Source organism: Watersipora subatra, chromosome 9 (genome assembly GCF_963576615.1).
Source record: "Watersipora subatra chromosome 9, tzWatSuba1.1, whole genome shotgun sequence".
Taxonomy (NCBI): domain Eukaryota; kingdom Metazoa; phylum Bryozoa; class Gymnolaemata; order Cheilostomatida; family Watersiporidae; genus Watersipora; species Watersipora subatra.
Window position 1 is genome coordinate 56,430,197 of NC_088716.1, and position 22,791 is coordinate 56,452,987.

Below are 22,791 nucleotides of genomic sequence, written 5' to 3' on the forward strand. Positions count from 1 at the left end.
ATACTTGCTACTGGAGTACAGAAGTTATTTCTGTAATAGAACAATCATAACTTTTAGTTCATTTCTGGTACTGGGTTTTACATAGTACCTGTAACAAAAGTATTTCCAAACTTTGTGGTATTTTTCACTTTTTGTTTACTTTACCATCTTCATTTCTTTACAAACGCTATAATATACCTGGCTTTGCATGTTGAGCATATCGAATCATACTGTGCTGTGCATCAAAAAGGACGGATAATTCTATAATATTAAAAAAGTTCTTGATCATAGTCATAGTTAACTAGAAACACAAGAAACTAGCAAACACTCAAGATGGTTCATATATCCCTCAGCAACGATAAACAATATATGTATTTTTAGATAATTATCTTTTTTCACAAAGATCATATCAACCTTTAAACGCTAAAAAATGTTAAGGGTAAGAAGTGCATTATAGAATATAAACAAACCATAGAAAAAAAGTCCTTCACATATGTAATAAAAACTTAGTATGCAGTAGGTAACAGGTAAATAATTAAATGCTAAGATTGAGACATACAGTTTGTGGGGATACAAGAAGGGAGATAGGAAATAAATTGCACATGACAGGTTGATTGGATTCATATTGGAATTAGCATGTGAAATCTATCAAGACTGTCAATTAAAGACAAAATATTTTCAGTTCTACCAATGCTATAACATCTAATTGAATTATCTTAATATGATGCACTGATAAGTAATTTTTTACCAACCATTGAAAACTGCTTGATTTTGCATTCATAACTTAATGTAACATCAAGCTGATGTTAGGGACTCTAAAATCCAATCACCATAGCTTGTAAAAAGGGCAAAGCCTAGTAGACCAAATAGAAACAGCTTCAGCAACTTCTTCTTCCTGTCCTCTGCATTCATCGCTTGAGTTGCTCGTGAAATAGACGCTTCTATCATGTGCCATGCATCAGCGGATTTACCAGGGCCTGTTAGCCTGAAGATGGGGGGATACGCGGCTCCAAAATAGATTATCAGCCAAATGAGTGGGTGCCGCAGTAGAAATCCTACACAAAAGTTATGCAGCCATGAAACTCAATAATTACAATTAATTTCTTTAGTTACCACTAAATTCCTGTTCCTTTTACTCATAGGTTTCTGCTCACCCACTGATATTAGTTACTCACTGATTTCACTCCACTGTTGCAAGGAGCTCGCAACAGTGGCTGCATATCTCCAGATAACTGTTCTTTCATAAACTCGGGCCTCCCCTTAGCGCTGAAATGAGCTCTCCCTCACACCATTGTTTCCAAATATCTTTATTCTTTTTGCTCATGTTGTGGTACACTTAAAAACTATTTAAAGAAGACAGTCGCTGTTCTCAGTACCACACAAATAATAATAAAATTTAATCCAGTTCGGTAATGACACTAGTCTCATCACAGTAATCTTATTAAGTTTATTTTTGCAGCAAAACCAACATGTGTAAGTACTTGTGACACCTCTGGCTCAAATTATACATCATTTTACACATTCTTTCAGATTTATTTGTTATAATTGTAATTAAACAGAAAGTCTCAAAAGTATCGGCATATAATATCAACAATGTTTAGTTGAAAAGTATTGAACGAATGTTTATGATTCTCATCTTGTAACTCCTGGTGTAATTCTAAAGACTTAGCCATCTCTTCCAAGCTGCTCAGAGCACACCTAAATTTTAGAGCATTTTAAATGTCTTCACCCTTAATCTCAGTCGCTTAAAAATAATTGAAATATGAACAAATTAAATGGGTTTCTCTTTTAATGCATTATGATGCATCTAGTAGATGCAAAAATTTGGTCTGCTATAAATATTGTTAAACTGAGTGATACATAGTAAATCTCGTCGTCTATTTACTAGCTTCTCTCAACCAATTTACTAATATAATATAACGTGAGCATAAATGAACATACAAATGGGTGTTAGCGCTACTGCGAACTATGCCAACTTGCAGTGAACTATTTCTTGTCTTCCACTATAGCCTATGTTAAACTATTGGTTATGTTTAACTTGACTGTTTGCTGGTTACAATTGTAAAATCATAAAATCCTTACGGAAACCAGGGTAGCAACCAGCGCATCCTGCCATCTTCATTTCATATGGCAAATGATTTACATGCAATTGCTGTATCAGAAGGTGAGGGTCACCTGAAGCAAATACAGGAGTATCTGCTTTCATTTGTTGTGGACTTGGCAATGTTTCTTCACCCTGTCAAACATAATAAAAGACTATTTATTGTACAACAGAAAGCCTGCCCATTGTCATGTGCCAGACAGAGTGGGATGCATGCCCTAGAAATGACTTGAAAGTTCCAATTACATTAAAACTCTGGTGCACATATTCTAATAAACCAGAACATTAGATATCGGACATTTTGTTGGAATAAAGTAGAATGTTATACATATGTTTTATGAAATTTGTAAAAGAATGACTAATCCTATTAGCAGCAGCTTAAAAACAAGTGAGATTTCCTTCCCTATCAGCAAGCGAGTTGGCCAAAGTGAAAAGGAAAGAGGCAGCAATGACCTTTGACACCTTAACTTAATATCTAGAGATTAACACATACCTTGAATATCTGCACAGCCCATCTAGCCTGTAGCTCGAACAGCGGCATGCTAGAGCCAGGAGTACGCACCATCCCAATGGCAGCAAATGTGTTTTTGTGCAGGTGTACAGGCCATATTTTGTTGTAGAGACACCAATTGGCTGGGTCAAGGATATCTTTACTTAAAAATGGAAAAGTAAGTTCATACCTAAAACAGAGATATTTGAGATAAAAGCTTTGGCTTGTCATCTAATAACTAGCCAACAGTGTTTCATGAAACTACGTTGATATGTAAGAGATCTATTTTCAAAAATCTCCTGTACACTTTTGCAGTAGTGTCAAACGTAAATCAGAATTAAGTTTGTTTAGCAACCATTTTTATATATATTAAAATATAAAATACTTGTAACTAATACCAAGTTTCTACATATGGTAAAGAATAATTATAAATATGGTACAAAAAGATTTTGAACCACAGTTAAATCCCTACCTATGACCACCTCAACCTACGAATTCGCCAAGCATAAATTCCCCAACATATGTAGCACTGTTAGAGGAAATATTTGACTACATCAGAAGTAGTTTTCAGCATACGAATTTCAAAGTTTCTCAAAGCATTTCAGTTTTATACAGTTGTAGGTATAAATGCAGTCCTCCTTACATGTCTTGTTTCTATTTACAGTGTTTGAAGACTATTAAATAGTACTTCATATCTTACAATTTTAGCCTTAAAATGATAAATCTCAAAAAGGGTAGCGTTAGTGATAGTATGCTATTCGCTCAAACATAGAACTTGGCAACTCTCGAACCAAATCAACTTTCTATCAAGAGGTGTGACTGCAGTACTAATGTGAGAATACCTTGAAGAAGAGAGCGTTAGAAACTAAACGCTATACTAAATATAGACGGCATTCACACAAAGAAAATAATAGCTTCTTTAATTCTTTTAATAATAGAGAATAATCTATGACCACATCTTAGGTTTATCTAAATTGCTACTTTCTATTGTAAAATCTAAACAAAAACTTCGCAAATGCTGAACTCAATTAAGGGGTTAACTCATAAACTATTACTCTGAGTTGAGCCAAAAATTACAAACTATTGCCAAAGTAGGAAAGTTGCTGTTTTTCAACTGCTAGAGATCGCAATAATTCTCAGCTTAAACTGTGAGGGGTAGTTTCAAGCTTATGAAAAATGTTTGTTGGCTCCAGTATTACACTTCAACAAGTTGATGCCGGTTTATTACTGCTCAAAATTCAGACATGTCCGTGAACAAGTTAACAGATACCATAAAACCTGTATTTGAATGCCAACTGTATTTGAAAGCCACCTTTATTTGAACGTCACCTCTATTTGAGTGCCACTATGAGAGAAGGGTCGAAAAATAGAGCGCCACCCTTTAATTGAATGCCACTTCTACTTGAATGCCACTTTTATTTGAAGGGTTTATCATTATGTTCGCGAAAAGTTTTTCATATAATAACGCGTAAGTTTTGCTCTACTAAAAAATTTGTTTGGACGCTAATATCAACTAGTTCAGCAGTGCAGAAGAGTTGAGGTCAGCAAACCCTGTGAAAGGTATTGAACAGCTAGAAGATGATAAAATTATTTCATACGAAAGCAACAATCAGAATGCAACCTGTCGAGCAAATGATGCAAATAATTTTGTTTCAAAAATGTTGATTTTGTTTCTGTACGTGTTATAATTATAGTTCGTTTATGTCACTTATTCTTGAATATATATTTGTAGCATTTGATAGATTATTATTATAAAACTTATAAATTTGCAGATTTATAGGATATTATTTGATAGCGTGATTGCGGTAATCTGAACTCAGCTTACAATGGAGCGACGCTCGTAACTCCTGTTCTATTGCTCATAAAAAGCCAGTTTTGGCTGCAAACTGTAGCAAACATATCGATGAGTGCAATAGGATTTCATGCAAACTTGTTAAATATAATTACAAAATAAAAACCTGCTTTCAATATTAAATGAAATAAAAACTTTAAAGCTCTAACAAACTGCAACGCAGGCAATAAAATCATCGTAGGTTGAATGCAAGCAAAATATATCAACTGGTAGAGACACGTATAAATTTCCTTGCAAATTTCTTGCATCCAAAAGAGTTAACATTGCATGCCCGAAGAAGAGTGCAAAATATGGGTGACATTTGATTCGCCCGCGAAAGGGTTAAATTTATCTTCTCAACATTCTGTCGAGGTGTTTGAAAAATACAATGCCACCCTTTATTTGAATGTCACTTCTAATAAAGCGCCACTTTAAGGGAAGGATTAAAAAATAGAGTGCCATGGTACTCAAATGAAGGTTTTATGATATGCTAACTTGTAAAAAAATAAAAAAAAGCATTTCACTATCTCAACTACAATCACTTCAATTAGAACACTATAACTAATGAAGTAGATATGTGTACCCAGTAGCCATGACAACCCGGTCGACTTCGAGCTCTGTCCCATCAATCAGAATAACGCCGTTCTCCGTAAATTCCTTGATATTAGCCACACACTTGACTGTTCCTTGCTCGAGACAACCATAAATCTCATCTGATAGTGCGCCTAGACTAGCGGGTGTTGGCTCTGGCCAATTCCTAAACTTTTTGAAACGGTCCAAGGTTGGTCCTATTTTTCTGACTGTAACACATTTTTACCTCTGCAGTGTACAAACAATAACCAAACATTGAGACAGTAGCAACCATACATTGTAACAGTGATAACCAGACATTGTAACAGTAATAACCATACATTGAAACAGCAATAACAATGCATTGTAACAGTGATAATCATACATTGTAACCGCAATAACCGTACAGTGTAACGGCGATAATTAAACATTATAACAGCAATAGCCATACACTGTAACCGTGATAACCATACATTGTAACAGTGATAACCATACATCGTAACAATGATAACCATACACTGTAACAATGATAACCAAACATTGTAACAGCAGTGTTTAGCAGTAATGTAATAGCAAACAACATGATTCCATAAATCATGTGAGGATAGAAAAATGTATAGTAAAGGTCAATCATTGTTTTGGTGTTAAGGTATCTTCTCACATGGCGCATCATCAAGAGTACACATTGTAATTTACTGGTTAATTTTGCAATATGGCTTTGAAATGATATATTATCATCAAATGTGCCTTCTATCATCAAACATTGTAGCAGCAATAATTAAACGCTGTATTCTCTATAGTTGCATATCATAATATCACTGGATAAATGTGAGCAATACACTATCTATAACTGAACAGAGAAAGAGTAATCAGATACATACAGACGAGTCTGGTGAAAAGACGGGGCGCCCAAATAGCTATGGTGGCAGCGAACAGGCTTAAATTTAGGTCATAAGGGCTGTCATAATCTCTGGTCAATACAAGGACACCCGATCTGCATGAGAGGTACACAGGCTACAACAAATACGTACACAGGCTACAAGAAATATGTAAAAAATTACATAATTGTAGGAAATAGATATAGGGATACCTCATTATATAGGGAAACAGTCTAGAGAGAGTCGAGATTATAAAAGTTCTCAGTTGATTTTGAAGTGTGAAATTAAGTGGTTATGAACAAATACTGTAGACTTGCACTGACAACTAGATTACAGAATGTAGATGGAACGATTTGCTTAAAACTATGAAATATTTAAGACATTCAAATGAGCTAACTCATCATTATAAAGCCATTAATGATAATAGCTAAAAGTACCAATGAATAGAAAGATTAAAAAAATGAAAGGGTAATGGACCTGGTAAACATTCCTTAGCCAAACTCTCGAGCGGGGATAAGCGTGCAACTCAAAACATTTCTAGGCACTATAATGCTGTTACATACACACTTGATATCTAAGTACTGTTCAGTGTCTAAATACTGCTTGGTTCATATAGTTAAATACACACAACTCATACAACATGTAACCTTCAAGTACCACGGTACACGATTATTCATAGAAGTTCTTATATGTATGAATGCAATGACTCTCACTTAGAATTAGCCTTATCAGTTATTTGCTCAATACCTAACACCATAAAGTGTCATTGATGCAATCACCTGAGAACCTCGCTTCGCTAGATCAGTAGCTATGTCAAGGCCGCTTGAGCGGTTGCCGACAACAAGAGTTTTCTCTCCAGCCTTATAGTTTTCTGCGCAAGTGTAGTAATGGCTGTGGGAGATGAGACCGTTGTAATTGTCTGCGTTGGGTAACTTGGGAATGAATGGGTAGGAATAAAGCCCAGTGCACAGCATGATCCTATCAAACCTCTCTACTTTTCTTCCTTCATCGCTATTCAAGTCTTCCACCTTAAAACAAATCCAGTGCTAGTGAGACATTTTTTAACCATATTTGAGATAAACAGAAATGTCTTTGTTAGCAAGTGCATGAGCTGTACTAATTGCATATGTTTTACATCCAGAAATAAGAGTCTCTTCACTAATTTTAATAAAAGAAAATAGTCTAAGACCACTTTCTAGCTTTGGCCTGAAATGACAGCTTTTACTATATACACTATGTTGGTTGTTCAAAAACATAACAGACTGATTGAAGAATGAAACAAAATCCATAACCTTGCGCTTCACAAACGTTCCTTTCAAAAAAGCAAAGAATGATAATTCAATTATCTAAGAAATATGTTACAGCTCTTTAATGATCTACAGTTTTAAGATGCCTGGGAATTTGCAACTATGAATGACCTTCAGATGTAATGCAAAATTGGAAAGCGGGCCAAAGCTAAAAGCAATCAACACAAATTAATTTGGTGTTAAAATCTCAAGTTTGCAGTAGTAGCTACTCATGGAATACATCGTGTTGAAAAGCTGGAAACAAATGCAGCTTGTGTGATAATGTAAGTTAGAGAGACTTATGGGTAAATTAGGCTTTCCGGTAGGAGAATTGAAGTAATTGGTAATAGAATTGGCAGTACTTGCATTTCTGAAATGAAACTAAGGATTGACAAGTGCTTTGTTTTAGATGAGAGAATGTCTCCGATACCTAATAGAGAGCATGGGCGGTGTCAAAGTCTGAGAATGCCCGTTTGGAGCTACCATGGTAATGGCACTCGGTATTTGTTGTCGATACAACGCAATTTTTATCGTAACAGCCGGCAAGCCATTGAATTGAAAAGTATGGAAATTATTGGAAGCAACCAATATACTTTGCAAATTTATATGACCGAAAGAAATGTGTGGGCTTGAATGCTGTGACAATTGATGGATAGTGATATCATGCGCCTCACAAAACCTTACAGGAGTGGACAACTCCTGATGTCGGTGACAAGTGCGATGTTAGAATACTTTCAGCTTTCTGCAACAAGTTCATCTGCAGAGAAGAAGACCGCTACTTCCTCCTCTCCCCTGTGGAAGATTGGTGAAGGTCCATCACATTAGATTCAGAGGGTCCACAAGCCATACTAACAACATAACATCTTCACAGAAAAATGCACCAACAAGACACAATTAGATCAATACACCATACAGGTTAATTATAAAGATGCCACTGCTCACAAAATGTGGACTAGATCGGATTTTCGTTGACTAGAGAAGCTAATTGGTGCATACATAGGCATGAATGTTAGCGATGGTCATGTTTGAAAAAATATGTTTAATATCATGAGCTTGGGTCATGCTAGTTTCACCACTAGTTTCACACATAGTCACGCAGAAGGTTTTAACGCAGTATGTGATCAACCTCAGTCTAATTGGTCATCTCATCTAATGACACCTGCCAACAAGTCATGTCTCCACACACATCTGTAAGCGATGGCATCTTCTGATATAGGGAATTAGTGCGACAGCTTCGATTAGATGCCTTATAATAAATCAATACAAATAAAAACGTACAATCATTTCCCAGCAGCCAGTAGTTTCATGGTCCTCAGTCTTCTGTAGCTTGTGTACTATATGCTCCAGCTTGACATGTTGCATAAGTTCAAATTTCTCGGTGTAGCTAGACAGGTATTCATATACCTAAAATATCACAATGGCTGTTATTAATACTAGTAACCTTGGCAGTCCTGTGCACCATGGGAGATTGTCATGAGTAATCAGCACAGTGGACCCGCGCCATACGATTTTAATTTATTCCAGTGTTGGCATCAGAAGGCGAAAATTTCGTATAGACGGGTATAAAAACCCATAGTAAATATCTAATGCAAACACCCTCTAGTGAAAACTATCAAGTTTGTATATACGTACTGTACATATTAAAAATTAGTAACAATTAACGTTACAGTGTACTATGCGCAGTACGTACTGCAGGGAGTTTTACCTTCGAGACAGACTATAACATGAACGTTGAATTTAACTTAGATGAATTTAGCTTACTAAACACATACATAAAGTCAAGTTTTACTATGTATTTTTACTTATTTTAATAAACTTCAACTTTTTCATCGCTAAAATTTTATCACCTATTTGTTCCCAGTTTTGTTTTCACAATAACTAATAACGAATAACGCCAAACTGAGCAAGATTGAGTATCATATCTCTTCCATTGATTTTATCACCTATCCGCTTCCGTTCCACAATAATAACTAATAATGCCGAACTGAGCGAGATGGAGAATCTTATCTCTTTCATTCAGTGTTAGACGGATTTTGGCAAATAGCATACCGACATATTTGCTAATCCGACGGTATCAGCACATCGACTGCCAAATTCAAATTTCGAGAGAACTTTTCGTTGATTTCGTAGGATGAAAAATATTTCATATGGAGAGGAAGAAAAATCAGCTTGTTCTATATCACATGGCAAAAATATCACATAACAGGGTCATCGTAACCCAAGGGCACACTGTATGTCCATAGTCATCTCATGAAGTAGTAAGGTGGCCAAGCAGCGTAGGAGGTTAGTGTGCCGGTCATTAAAGAATGACGAATGAACACAGCTCCTATTATAGTTGATATTACACTATGTTCCAATTCAATACAAATACCAACTATATTCTCAAGCTGGTGCACATAATGTTTTAACTCGCAAACATATGACGATGCTTTTGCAGTATCAGTTTTTAATAATCTGCAACAAAACTCGCTAAGGCTAAGGCAATTTATTTTAGAGCATATATGTGTCATGATCACAGAAACCATGGTTAAGTCGGGATTATAAGATTTAGAGTTATCTGCATTAACAGAAGGAGAAAATTCTCACAATTATTTTGCAAAAAATATTTTGATTCTAGCTTAATTACAACAGATTTTATGGTCAATAAACTGAATGCATGTTTACCATCAGTGCGAAAACCTAGTTCCGAGAAAACTGGTGTTAAAGTCTGAGAAACGAAAACCGATGCACAGTTTTGTTTGCATTTCAAAACGTCATAGCAACCAATATTAAGAGGTTGTGATATTTATCTAGATTTCTGTATTTGTATCAAAAGAATTATGCTGAATTTAAAAATTTAAACTGATTTTGGCTGGATGTCATAGAAATGGCTGTATATCTATAAGAAAATGTATTACCTAATTTTGCAGATATTAAAAACGGCTTGGCAGTGCCGCGATATTGAGCACAACCGTAGTATGATCAACAAAATGTTAAAAAATAATAATAGCAGTAACATATTGCACATCATTGGTCACTTTATACTTTGATCTTGCAAATTCGAATTATTTTTCTTATAATCAAATCTTATAAAATCGAATAATTATTTTTATAATTAAATATTGTAAAAATCTTATATGAATGGTTAAGAATATATCATGGTCATTCCCTTTACTTACACTGCTTTTGGCATCAGTTGGAATACCAAAGTACTCATTATAAGTGTCCAAAATGTCAGAATTATCCCTCAAATCGGCAAAAAAGAAACGATTACGTTTTTTCAGACGCCATTTATCAGTACTTCCTGTTTAGCATAGCAACGGTTTTAAGGGGTTTTTCCGAGGTTTTAAGACATTTATTATCTAAACTGACTTCAGATTCAGAAAGATCACTCTTTGATTAGTCCAGAAGCATGTGTTATCAAAATCCTTACCAAAATTATAAATTCAGTTAGTGGAACTTTAAAGTCGAATAACTCAACTTTGTGATTTGCGACTTAACCATGGTTTCTGTGACCGCGACCCATATGATAGAAATTTTTTACTATAATAAGTAGGCTAGTGAACGATTTAAGGATTTCCCATTCTCAAATAAATGATTTACTACACAAGTCTTCACTATGATAGTTACCGAATGATTTTGTTGCATTTATAAAAATGACTTCTTTCTAAAAGTTTATTACTGTTATTATTGTTCATTATAAGTTTATTACAGATGTTCAGTGTACGTATCCTATCTTCACACGAATGTTATCTAGAATGCATGACATTGTGGTGTGTAGCAAGGACCTACAGCACACACACACAGGACTGGACCAAGAATATTGGGAATTCAAACATCATAGTAAGCAAACCATAGAGTATCACACTTGCAGGATCTATGCATACTGGTCACCTGCACACAAAAGCTCTAAAACTGAAGGACATGGCTTAGAAAATAATAAATGTATTTGTGATTATATAATTTCAAATGAGTTATCTTTAATATGATCTCTGTAAAAGCTCTATTGCATATTCTTAAAATTAATTGAGTAGTTAACTCTTATATTTGTGTCCACAATTCATTAAAACTTCTACAGTACCCCCCAAACATAGATGTGAAGGCAAATTAATTTTTTTCAACTTGGTTGAAATCACGAAATAACTAACCATGTTTTTGGTGAGAAAGGTAGGACAATCAGTCGGATATGGATGGTCACTGAGAGTTATCATATCTCTGCTCGTGTTGGTGACAAGATGATTGTAGCCATGACTTTGCCCATATACAGGGGGGCGAGGTGACCAGAGCCCCGCTACAAGAAAGTAACAGATTCTGCTTAAAGCATATCATCAATTATATCAGTACTTTTATCATATATTTCAGTACTTCAGAGTCTTGGCTTTCGAATGAGCCTATATTCATTACACTAAGAATAATAGAAACATGAAAAACAGCGTGACAAAAGTATGTCCTGCAATAAAAAAACACTCGGTTGTGGTTCCCACAATGTGATGTAATAATCAGCATTTAGCCTTAGGTCATCAATCCTTTCGCTGCCATTGAGGCTGTGCTTTTCTGTGACAATCGGTGCTCTTAAACCCAGAGAGCACTAATAATAAACTAGAATTCTAGATAATCAACAATGCCCAGAGATCGTGTTAATGCCCGACCAATACAAACACATGTTCTGGGTTAACAGATTTTGGGTGATTGTGGAAGTAGTTGCTGTTGTAGTAGTATTATTATCCGAAGAATTTGTATCGTTTTCCATGTTGATTTCTAAATATGATTACGCTTCAATAAATATACTGTCGTTGATAAAGGTAATGAAATCACATCGATTAAATTGTGACCTGCAGTGGCGTGGCCCTAGGACTATATGTAAATTGCACTCTCACGAGATCACGCAATGCTTATAATTAATTAGAATCAGTCGTGCCCCTCAACATCACAATAAAAAGAGAGGGCTAGTGCATATCATCGGGAAAACATAGTATGATGCTTGGAATTTGAGCTATTTATCATAGAAATAATCTGTACATGGAGAGCTAATGACACTGATTCCTTTGTCATCTTCATTGGTTCTCTGGAGTTGTCCTACCTTTGCCTGCCACTAGCACGCATCATTATCGTAGTTGATTAATAAGCGGTAAGAGCATACAACACCGAATATGAAAATTGTGACGTCATATTTTGCGAGCTTATACCGTTGAACATTTTTGTGGTAGAGCTCTGGGGAAATCCTATAAACACCAACCAATGTCTGTCTCACCATGTCAAACAATGGCTCATTTGAAAGCCAAGATATTGAAGAACCTGAATAAGCAGAAACAGTACTGATATAATTAATGTTCTTTAACTTTAATCCATAACTGCCACGTACAACTTTTATCGTATTTAGTTGGTAAATCAAACACGCGGATTCCGATTTTGTACTCAAAATAAAGATTGGTCCACTAACTTTCAAAGTCATTAAAGCTTTTTTAAAGTGTTTCAATATCCGTCTCGAAAACAACACAATCGGCATAGTAAGCTCCGCCCATAAATATGTGATGAAACCTAGCTTTTTCAGGAACGGAAGTTAGGGATTTTTAGTCCGATTTAGAATAATAGAGATGGGCGTCTTAAAACCCATTATTATCTAAATCTAGCCTGTAAAATAATCTCAGTCTTATATGAAAGGTATATAAACTATTTAAAATCGTCGTAGCTTGTTACACGATGTTTAAATAGGCTGAATGCCGAGAAAAATGAGCTCAAAAAGCGCAAGTTTATCACAATCTAGTGTCGTTATCGCGCTTTTTTGAGCTCATTTTTAAATATGCACTGTTAAATCGTCTTATCTACCTTTCAGAAAAGACAGATTATTTTGTAAGGCTGAATTTAGATAATAATGGATTTTAAAACACCCATATCTATTATTCTAAATCGGCCTAACTTCCATTTTTAAAACGCTAGGTTACGGCACGTATTTATGGGCAGAGCTTGTTGTGCCGATCGTGATGTTTTCGAGGCCGTTATTAAGACGCTGTAAAAAAGCCTTCATTACTTTGAAAGTGGACCAATTTTTATTTTGAGTACAAAATCGGAATCAGCGTGTTTGATTTACCTAGTAAATACGATGAAAGTTGTACGTGACAGTTATGGTTTAACTTGGCTCCATTGAGTGTAGGTTCAATCTTGACCAGTGACTAAGAATCTTGACCATTCTATTGAATGTTAAAAGGTAGATACAGAATCATGGGCCCAATCTTGATCACTCTATTGAATGCTCATGGACGATACAGAATGATGGGTCCCATCTTGACCATTCTATTGAATGTTCATGGGTAGTTGTAGAATGATGGCTCTAATCGTGACCAAATTTTTATCTGATTGCCTGTTTTGTTTGTTTTTCATTTTATAAATGCAATGCTTTTTAGAAGAGAAAGATCATGCTTTGCTATCACATTTTATATGTTTGTCTTTTGGGTATTTTTGCTGAGGGTATGCTCAAATAAATTAGATTATTCAGATTATAAACTATTTGAGTGGGTTAGATAGTGAAAAATATGACGGAAAGTTGTCTAAGTATTCCGAAAAGAACATAGTGGAGAATGGCATATGGCGAGTTATTCAATTTTCATTAAAGCTTATATAGATAGAAGATATATAGTAGTTGGAGCAATATTTCAGTTGTGCATAACTCATCATATTTTGTTTACGGTTAACTCAAATCGTTATAAATAAAAAACCTTCAGAAGTAGGTTGATAGCGAATATACCACTGACTTGTTTGGTGCTAGCCTTGGAAAAATAACTATATTCAGTTTTTAATAATACAGTTCAGCAAGATGCGGGCTTTGCAAAGGCTTACCTATGTAAGACTGCCAACTTATACTGCAATAAGCAAACAGTACTAAAGTAGGTAATAAGACCAAAATTATTTAAATTGCAATCTATTTGGAATAGAACCTACCTATCTCATTGCTCTTCTCATAGCAAACCACATCAAATCCTTCCTCATTGCACGCTTTGAGAGATACAAGACCAGCACAGCCAGCTCCAACGATTCCCACCCTCATGGTGAAGTTCAGAGACTTTTTCTAATCACAAATGAACTAGTCACTAAAAATACTCTGATATATATCCCTTCAAGTATCAAGATGAAAAATCTAACTGCTCTATAGCTAGGTAAAAACGTTGCATATTCATATCACGAGTATCAATGTTAGAATTTCATTCCTACTACCAGATTTGTCGTAACACCATCTTTTGTATGAGATTAATTAGACTATCAAGCGGCAAATGTAAAAAATGTATATTGCAGTGCGGCCGTTTAGATGCGTATTATTTTAATGGGAACACAAATCTACAACAATGTTTGATCTTATTTACATTTTGTATGTTTTAATTGAAGCTTTGTCAGTCGATGATGCACAAAGCTTAGTGCAGCTAATTTAGAGTTTGAAAAATGATGCAACATTACCGGAAGATAATAAGTTTTCATGAAATGCTAGACTGCAAATAGTTCATTTGTACAATGTCAGATTTGTGATCTAAATATGTTGCAAATAATATTTATATGCAAAATCGGATGAAAACAAACACGTACCGACAACAAGCCGCACAAAACTATTAAGGTTATGCATAATTATAAAAATCCGCTAACAAAGTTAACTTATTTGTCTGCATGCAACCTGCAAACGGTGATCTAGTTTTGTCAGACGATAGGTTGGTTAAACATTGAATTTCTATTTACCTTTTAATGGGTAATTACTCCTAGCAGTAGGTGCTGAAACTAAAAATCCGGTAGAAAGCACCGGATTACCAACTACTGGGCCAAAAGAGGCTAAAAGCGGTAAAGTAATAAGGTATAGACCCGATCTCAGCAATCTGTTTGCAAAATAATGGTGTGCGACAACCAGATTACATCTATTGGCTGAGAATCTTTTTACATGTTCGGGTATAACTAGATCGGCCCGGGTTGTTAACATAAAAATAAGTATTTCACTACGCGTGATGCCTGTGTGAGCACGTTGATTCAGCGTTCCTCCACAAGCGATCAAAATGAAGCTAAAAGGAGCTATCGTCGTCAATAATGAGTTATACTAGTTATCTTCCATTAAATCTTCGACAAAATAAAACTTTTACTCGCAGACAGAACCTTAGCACAATTGTAAAAAAATGGTGAGCTATTAGATACAAAGTTGACCGCATAGATAAGAAGCATAAACAAATAATGCAAAATATAAAGGTATTCTTGGGTTAAACAAAAATCTTAGAAGTCCTAGGATTGACAAGAGCAGATAACTGCTATTTACAGTTATGAAAATTATGTTGTAATGGAATGTTCAAACACTACAAATATCAGTAGGGTTTGATTGGACCTTTTGATTATTCTGAAAGGTTCATGTCGTGATTATTTTACTAGCAAAAATATTCACATCTATATATGTAGTTATGAACATATATCTTTGTATGTTGTCTCATACGGGTGATGAGGCATAGTGTATATTCTATTCAAATTTCTTATTTATGCTTGTCAACACCGTGAAACTACAATAAAACAATAACTTGATTGTCGATAAAAGGTTATTGAAAGTATGTTAATTATACAGATGGTCATGTGCGAAGTCATTGGTAACATAAAATAAAACACATAAAATGAAAGATACAGTATTTACCTTAATAACACATCTAGGAGATTGTTAAATATTATTTGATTCACCTTCTGGTTAATTCTTATATACATGTATATATATGAGATTAGTGTAATGATGTACAGTTGGTCATCTGTGAAGCCATCGGTAATATATAAAATAAAACACAAAATGAGAGATATAACATTTACCTTAATAGCACATCCAAGAGATTGCTAGATAGTATGTGATTCTCTATGTGGTTAATTCTTGATTATATATGTATATGACACTGGCGTATGGATGAAACTTATATACAAATAAAAGAAAGTATTTGCCTTGAAAAACAGAGCTGAAATACTACAGGTTGTTGGCTTAAAGGCTGACAGAAAAATAACTTCAAGCAAACATAATCAAATGTATAACACTATGACAAGTCAGACAGATCATACAAGACCTACAGACCACCTAAGATTACCGATGATCTGGCATTCATTCTGGGCAGGAGCAGTGAATCATACAGGGTGTCTAGATTGTGAAGTGCACTATTAAATTAGGAAATTTAACAGAGATAGCGGAACCTTACAAAATCTATAGAAAATATGTTGTAGTCTTTTGCAGAAACAAACATTGAAGAACAAAATGATAGCATAGAGCATGTAATGTGCAAAATTTTGAAGCGAGCATTAATGAGCAAAACCTTTGACTGTGTGCTGAATAAGGGGTGTTGCTTCTGGTTATGGCAGTCAGGTATGCTTCCACGCAAGCAACGAGGGAATTGTAGATTGCTAGTAAGTTCAAGGCTCTTTCTAAGATGGTGAAACATGTAATTTGGACTTCTTTATGTGATCATTTTCTTCTTGAGGTGATAATGGGTTTCATCCTCCATAAGTCATGAGCACATTGATGTGTATGTCATATATATCTAGTACAAGAATGCTTGCAATCTTGTTTAGACAACCACACCGAATAAACTTATTGAAACTGGAAAACCACTCATTTTTCTGTTTCTTAAATTTGGTCAAACTAGCCAAAACCTTTCTTGAGTAAGTGAAAATCTAACAGCCTTTTTCTAATGTTCTCAATACTTCAAGAACAACAAAAATCCCAGATTAATGGGCATCTTTTAAAAGTGTCTCCTATATTGGATATTCTCACTTTCTAAGCCAAATGTGATTTTGCTCGCACATATCTGAATTTATCAGAAGCTCGAAACATGTTTATCTCAGTTAGGGAAAATAGCCAACAATATCTTTCATTCATATACGTATACAGCATAAGAATTTCTATAAATAGTTGTAGTACTTGAAGGTTATATGTTGTATATGTTGTGTATATCCATAGATATATAAACCTATATCTATTTATACATCAATGTGTATATATAAATAGATATGTTAACATATATTAATATAAATATATATTAATACAACTAATATATTAATAGTTATTAATAGATATTAATTATGAATAATCAATGTATCATAAATGTATTAATATATATTACTATAAATAGATATAAATGGTTTATATATCTATGTGTATATCTCACTGTATGAATCAACAGTATCTAGACACTAAGTGTGTGTCTGTCAGTGCAGTGACCAGAGATAATGGCAGCCAGTATAACATAAATTTCAGCCTTTTTGCTGCCACTATAGTTAGTTAGGTACATTGCGTTTTGAACAACCTTTTCTTTTTGTGATTACCCAAATAATATACTGTTAAATTCTATTCACGATATTAAATAGACAGCTCTGGCTTAAGACAGTGTAATACTTAGTAACAAGTATGATGCAATGTTTGAATATTATGATATATTGTTTGGTTATAGTTGGTACTGCGTTTCGTTGTTGCCGGTACAATACTCAGTTTAAGGCTAAAGCTAGTTGGTTATGTATTGACAAGATGGAATCGGCCTGAAATGTTTCCAAAATTGTAATAATTGGCCAGAGCTGACAACAGCAAGTCATGTCATATTTTCATAAAGATTCACTGCTGTCTAGAGCAGAGATTGGTCACTTGCACGGCTCAAGTCAAATGCGTAAGTCACACAGACAAGGCTGAGAGGCTGAACTGATTGTGTATCTGATTTTTTATGGCTGTATCTATATTTTATTCAAACAAATCTCTAGTTGTAAGCTAAAAATGGCAGAGAGAGGCATTTGTAATTAAAGATGAACTTACAAAAAATGTTAATTAAACTTACAAAAGTTTTAAAATAAATTTTAATTTAAAAGGTCGATTTTATCATAAAGTATCGGTACTTTTCTATTATTTGCGATTGTTTTTTATGTTTGAGGCAATCTGGCTGCTAAAATGTTTCAAGTTAAAAATCGGCAAACTTTGCATGGATTATGTCACTCATTCAACATCAATCAAAAACAGTACCTCAATGAAGGTTGGATATCTTAGTCTAAGTTGATAACGGGTTAAAGCGTCAGTTTGATGACAGGAAACAGACGACATAACACTGAGATGAATGTTAGTACTGTTTTTATTCTTTTCCTTCAAGGCAAATGTGATGCTTTGGTATAAGATGTCTAGGTTGGCTGCTTTTGATGGAAAGGTTTTAAATAATTCAATAATTGAAAATAATTCAAACTCACTTCAGTTTGTTTTTCACTTATATACTGGTTCTTCCAACTTTACTGCCACAATAACAGTTCTTTAATTACAGCTCATTTCCTGATTTAGTAACTAAAGTAATTTAGTACTAGTCTTTTAGTTAATCAGCACTTGCTGTGGCCTCTGGTCCTTGTCAATCTTTTCACTTTCATCCCATTCATTCTTTCCTCAGAGCCCTGTCTGTCTTTTAACAATTACAAACAAGTTTGAGTGCACAACTCCAAATCTTGCCTTTTCATTGTTATTGATCAACTGCCACCCTTTTGCTATCCAAACTGAGTTTATGCTTGTTGATGGACAGAAATGTGGATAAAAATTATAAAATATAAATATATATATTTATATACATATAAGCTAGTATAGTCTGGTTCAAAGGTATAAGAAAGTAAGTTTTTCGGATAATTGTGTTTAGGGTAAGCATATTCCAAAAAGATTTCATTTATCATCACTACTTACAGCCAAACATGTGCAATAGTGATTAAATTATAGGGATTTTAAATGGGATTGTGAAACGCTTTTTCTAATTTTTTGCACGTTAGCATATGTTAACTTACTCTGTTAACTAGCAATGTTAACTTACTCATGGATATTTTATGTTTATGAGTTCTGAGTGAAAAAAAGACAGCATCAATTTATATAAAACTGAATCAAACAACAACTTTCCATGAGCTTGAAACTAACCGTCAAAGTTTAAGCTGAGAATTTTCGCGAGCACTAGCAGTAACGTGACTACTTCGGCAATAGTTTGTAATTTTTAACACCCTATTATTTTCGATTAACAGGTTTTTAATTTAATTTTCAAGTTAATTTTCAATTTAAAATAATAGCTTGTGAATTAGCCCTTAGCTGAGTTGAGCTGGTTTTTTGTAAGTTTTGACTGTTTTTATTGTAAAAGTTAACATTTTCAGGCATAATTTGAGCATTGACTTTAAATTATTTGATATTATTAAAATGAATAAAGAATCTCTTTTTGTCTTCAAGTGCCATTAGTATGGCTTGTGCTCTTTCTTTCAATGCGGCTTGATAATGAACATGTCTCGCAGTTGTATATATAGATCTCTCGATACCATTAAACATACAACATTATCTATATGTTTATATCTATCATCTGTATATGTTGAACATATTATCATCTGTATAACACGTGCCTAATATTTTAATTTTCCATGGAATAAAGTGAAATCCCTGTTAGCTCACATTTTACAGTTCATCGAAATATGTGCCCTGTTACCTGAGTCTTACAGCAGTTGGTACATGAAAACCTTGTCTAGGGTGAGATATTTTTTGTATACCGCATGACATTGGCAGATCTTTCATTGTTCAATAGTGGCCTCTCTTTTCATTTATCAGGGTAAAAAAGCAATACAGAGACTCATGTGTAGACAACCCTGTTGATACAACGTTTGAATGGAACTGGCAGGACACAATGGTTAATACATCTATTTCTGTGTTACGTTTGCTCTATTGTTTGGTTCATTCTCATTTGCTATATATGATCCTTGCTCTATCGATAGAAAAATAGATTGACCTGGTGTTTAAAGTGTTTTAAAACATAATTTCAATAGGGCATCAGCACGGGCTAGCCTAGTCACGCACTCAAGGATTTTCGCCACACACAAAACACAACAAAAACAACAGGGTAGACTCACTAATCGCGGTCTTCCGCACGAATATTCAAAAATACCAACAGATGGCAATTCTATCGGCCAAACACAACCTACTAATGGATTAGCAACCTATTAATGTATCCGAATACCTCATATAAAATAGGCCAACCAAGTTACATAATGGTTGACACCCATTTTTTCTCTGGAATTATGCCTGCCCGCGATTTTTGGCCAAGAATAACCAGGGTTCATCTTACACCAAAATGTCTCACGGGTTCAGGAGGTAGTCCGTTATCTGGCATTATCGAGTAAGTCCATTGCTCCCTAGCCTGTCTTGACAAACTGTTGTTTTGCGGAGTTGTCCCCGTCGAGCGGGCGAGCAACAACAGCTTGTCACAAGACGTACTGCACCTGATGCGTCAGCTGCACTTATAGGGAGTTGTTCTCTTCCGTCTACGCGGCTTGGCTGCGATGTTATGTCGGTCGCTCCATTGGTAATCATAACGGATTTTACGTAAAAATTTATGTAGAGAAAAAGCAAGATTACAACGTTTAACCAAAGACCAGTCTCTGTGATAAACTTTAGTAAAACTTGAGAATAAAATAAACTGAAAATAAAATCAATAAGAAAAAATAAAACTGATACAAAAATAGAAACAAAACTGATTGAGCGCACAATTAACGACATGTTTAGTCGCTGTTGTAGCCTAAGTTCTCAAATTCTATTAAAGTTCACTGCAGAGACGGGTGGCTAGTTAAACGTTCTTATCTTAAATTTTCTACATATATTTTTGCCCGAAATCCGTTATTATTACTGGTTCATGATTAATGGAGCGACCGACATAACATCGCAACCAAGCCGCATAAACGGAAGAGTACAACTCCCTATAAGTGCAGCTGATGCATCAGGTGCAGTACGTCTTGTGACAAGCTGTTGTTGCTCGCCCACTCGACGGGGGACAACTCCGCAAAAACAACAGTTTGTCAAGACAGGCTAATTGCTCCCGTACCGAAACTTAAACTATTTTTAAGCTAAACAAATTTGTTTAGCTTAAAAATAGCATCAGTTTTCACCCTACGGTTTTGACTAATGCTAACATATCGATGTTAGCTGCACTATATACCACTTTGGTCCTCTACAGAGTAGCATTCTCGTTGCGAAGGCAAAATAAATATCTAATGATTACAGTGGATGGTGCACTTTAGTATTTACCTTTCATCCAAGTGGGCATTGTAATAAGCCCAGCGGTTTATTTAGGTGTATTCTAACAACTGAATAAGAAACCAACAAGTAGGGCAAAACAGCGAGGAAAAGTAATCACATAACTAGCCACTACACTATTTGGTTAAAGATTAGTGTCAATATGTAGGACAGTTAGCAGCGAGGTCACAAAAGAGAACATTTTGTGCAGCTATTTGTGCATGATTCAATGTACATGTAGACAACGGCTAAGTATGAACAGTAAATATTTTAACAGCTGATACTTTCGAGTGTTTGATACTTCCTACGAACATACCGCAGTTGACTGTTTTAATCGTGTGTCGTAATTTGGTCTATATTCTGAACATCGCTTTCAACAGGAATACATACGAAAAGTTTCTCTAAAGTGATTATCATCAGCCAATCAGTTTTCACTCGGTAGTCTGTAAGCAATGGGCACACACACAAGCGTTTATAAAATTCAGCAGTAGATTGTAGCGCTTTATTATGCGTAGTAAAGATGTGAATTATGGAAGCCTAATAGGTGATGCAGCGCAACTCAACATTATAGAGCGGCGTTATACGAAAAAAGCTTTTTTTTCAATACGCATAATTTCACTTTGTGTAGTGTTATACTTCATTATTTTTTATTTTGCCTCGCGATCTAATTTCTTTGAACGGCATTAACTATTGATAATAAAGTTCATATCTATCAACCATCTTCAGGTTTTGGCATAGTAGAATTGTCTTTTCTTGTTTGTATATAGCACAACTTCTCCATATGTTGGACCTACAAAGACAAAAGAGTACCACAATTTTAATAAGCAAATGAAGATTATGCTGATAAAAGTTAAAAACTCATTAAAAATGTAGAGAAAATGGATGAATAAATAAAATTGTGTGGTACTATTGTTTAGCTGTGAAGACAATATTTACCGTATATTTAATTGTTTAGCGTTAGAATTAGGGTATATAGTAGAACAACGCCCCTAACTTTGCACTCCAATTTCTAACATTAGTGAAGGATGATAAAGAGCAGCCGTAGCCAGGTGGTCTAGAACCCTTGACCTGCAAATAACAGGTTGGAATCAGTTCCCAAAAAGGCCACTGGTGGTGACATGAATAGCATCCAGCCTTGCGCTCTTCTACTCGGCATGTTTCTAGTCATGGAGTTTTCCGTGCCATTAGACTCAGACATGTTCTGCTAAGATCCTAGAACCATTGTTTGTGCTCTTAAAATAAAGGCATGCACACAGCTTCTAAGGAGACATAATACTTGATCTTTGAGGCGTTTTTGTCAGATTAATTACTTATCGCAAATGGTCTCTTAAAAAACTAATTTCAAAGATAAACTTAGACTGCAAGAGTACAAACGCTATCAAGGAGGAAGTGAGCTTTACTGGTGAATGTTACAACGATTTAGCGTTGTGAATTCAGGTCGACTAGCTTGTGCCAGACTCCGCAGAACAGACGCTACCACGTTGCTCGGCAACAAACAAAAAGCTTGCAGAACTTTAGTTCAATCGGCCCTAGTATTGGAGCTAAGGATAAATATGCCATGGTTTTTTTTAGCTGGTTGAAAACAACTGTATTAGCTTTGAGTCAAACGCCAAAAGTAGTCGGTAAATTAACTGTTCACACA

At 34.9% G+C, this 22,791-nt stretch overlaps 1 protein-coding gene across 1 annotated transcript; it reads right to left on the minus strand.

The window, feature by feature from the left end:
• Nucleotides 1–326: 326 nt before the first annotated feature.
• Nucleotides 327–14,955, minus strand: LOC137403899 (flavin-containing monooxygenase 3-like). Its single transcript, XM_068090003.1, has 10 exons — nucleotides 14,834–14,955; nucleotides 14,051–14,177; nucleotides 11,263–11,405; nucleotides 8,414–8,539; nucleotides 6,629–6,877; nucleotides 5,853–5,985; nucleotides 4,985–5,201; nucleotides 2,574–2,760; nucleotides 2,062–2,215; nucleotides 327–1,034 (listed from the first exon to the last, which is right to left on the minus strand). Exons 2-10 carry the CDS (start codon nucleotides 14,154–14,156, stop codon nucleotides 775–777), a joined length of 1,575 nt encoding a protein of 524 aa, XP_067946104.1. The 5' UTR covers nucleotides 14,157–14,177; nucleotides 14,834–14,955; the 3' UTR covers nucleotides 327–774.
• Nucleotides 14,956–22,791: the final 7,836 nt, after the last annotated feature.

Coding starts and splice junctions, on each gene's coding strand:
- LOC137403899 (XM_068090003.1), bottom strand. CDS start 14,156: ATGAGGGTGGGAATCGTTGGAGCTGGCTGTGCTGGTCTTGTATCTCTC. Junction 6,878..8,413: donor CTGGCTGCTGGGAAATGATT/GTACGTTTTTAT, acceptor ATTTGTTTTAAG/GTGGAAGACTTGAATAGCGA. Junction 2,216..2,573: donor GGGCTGTGCAGATATTCAAG/GTATGTGTTAAT, acceptor TATGTTTGACAG/GGTGAAGAAACATTGCCAAG.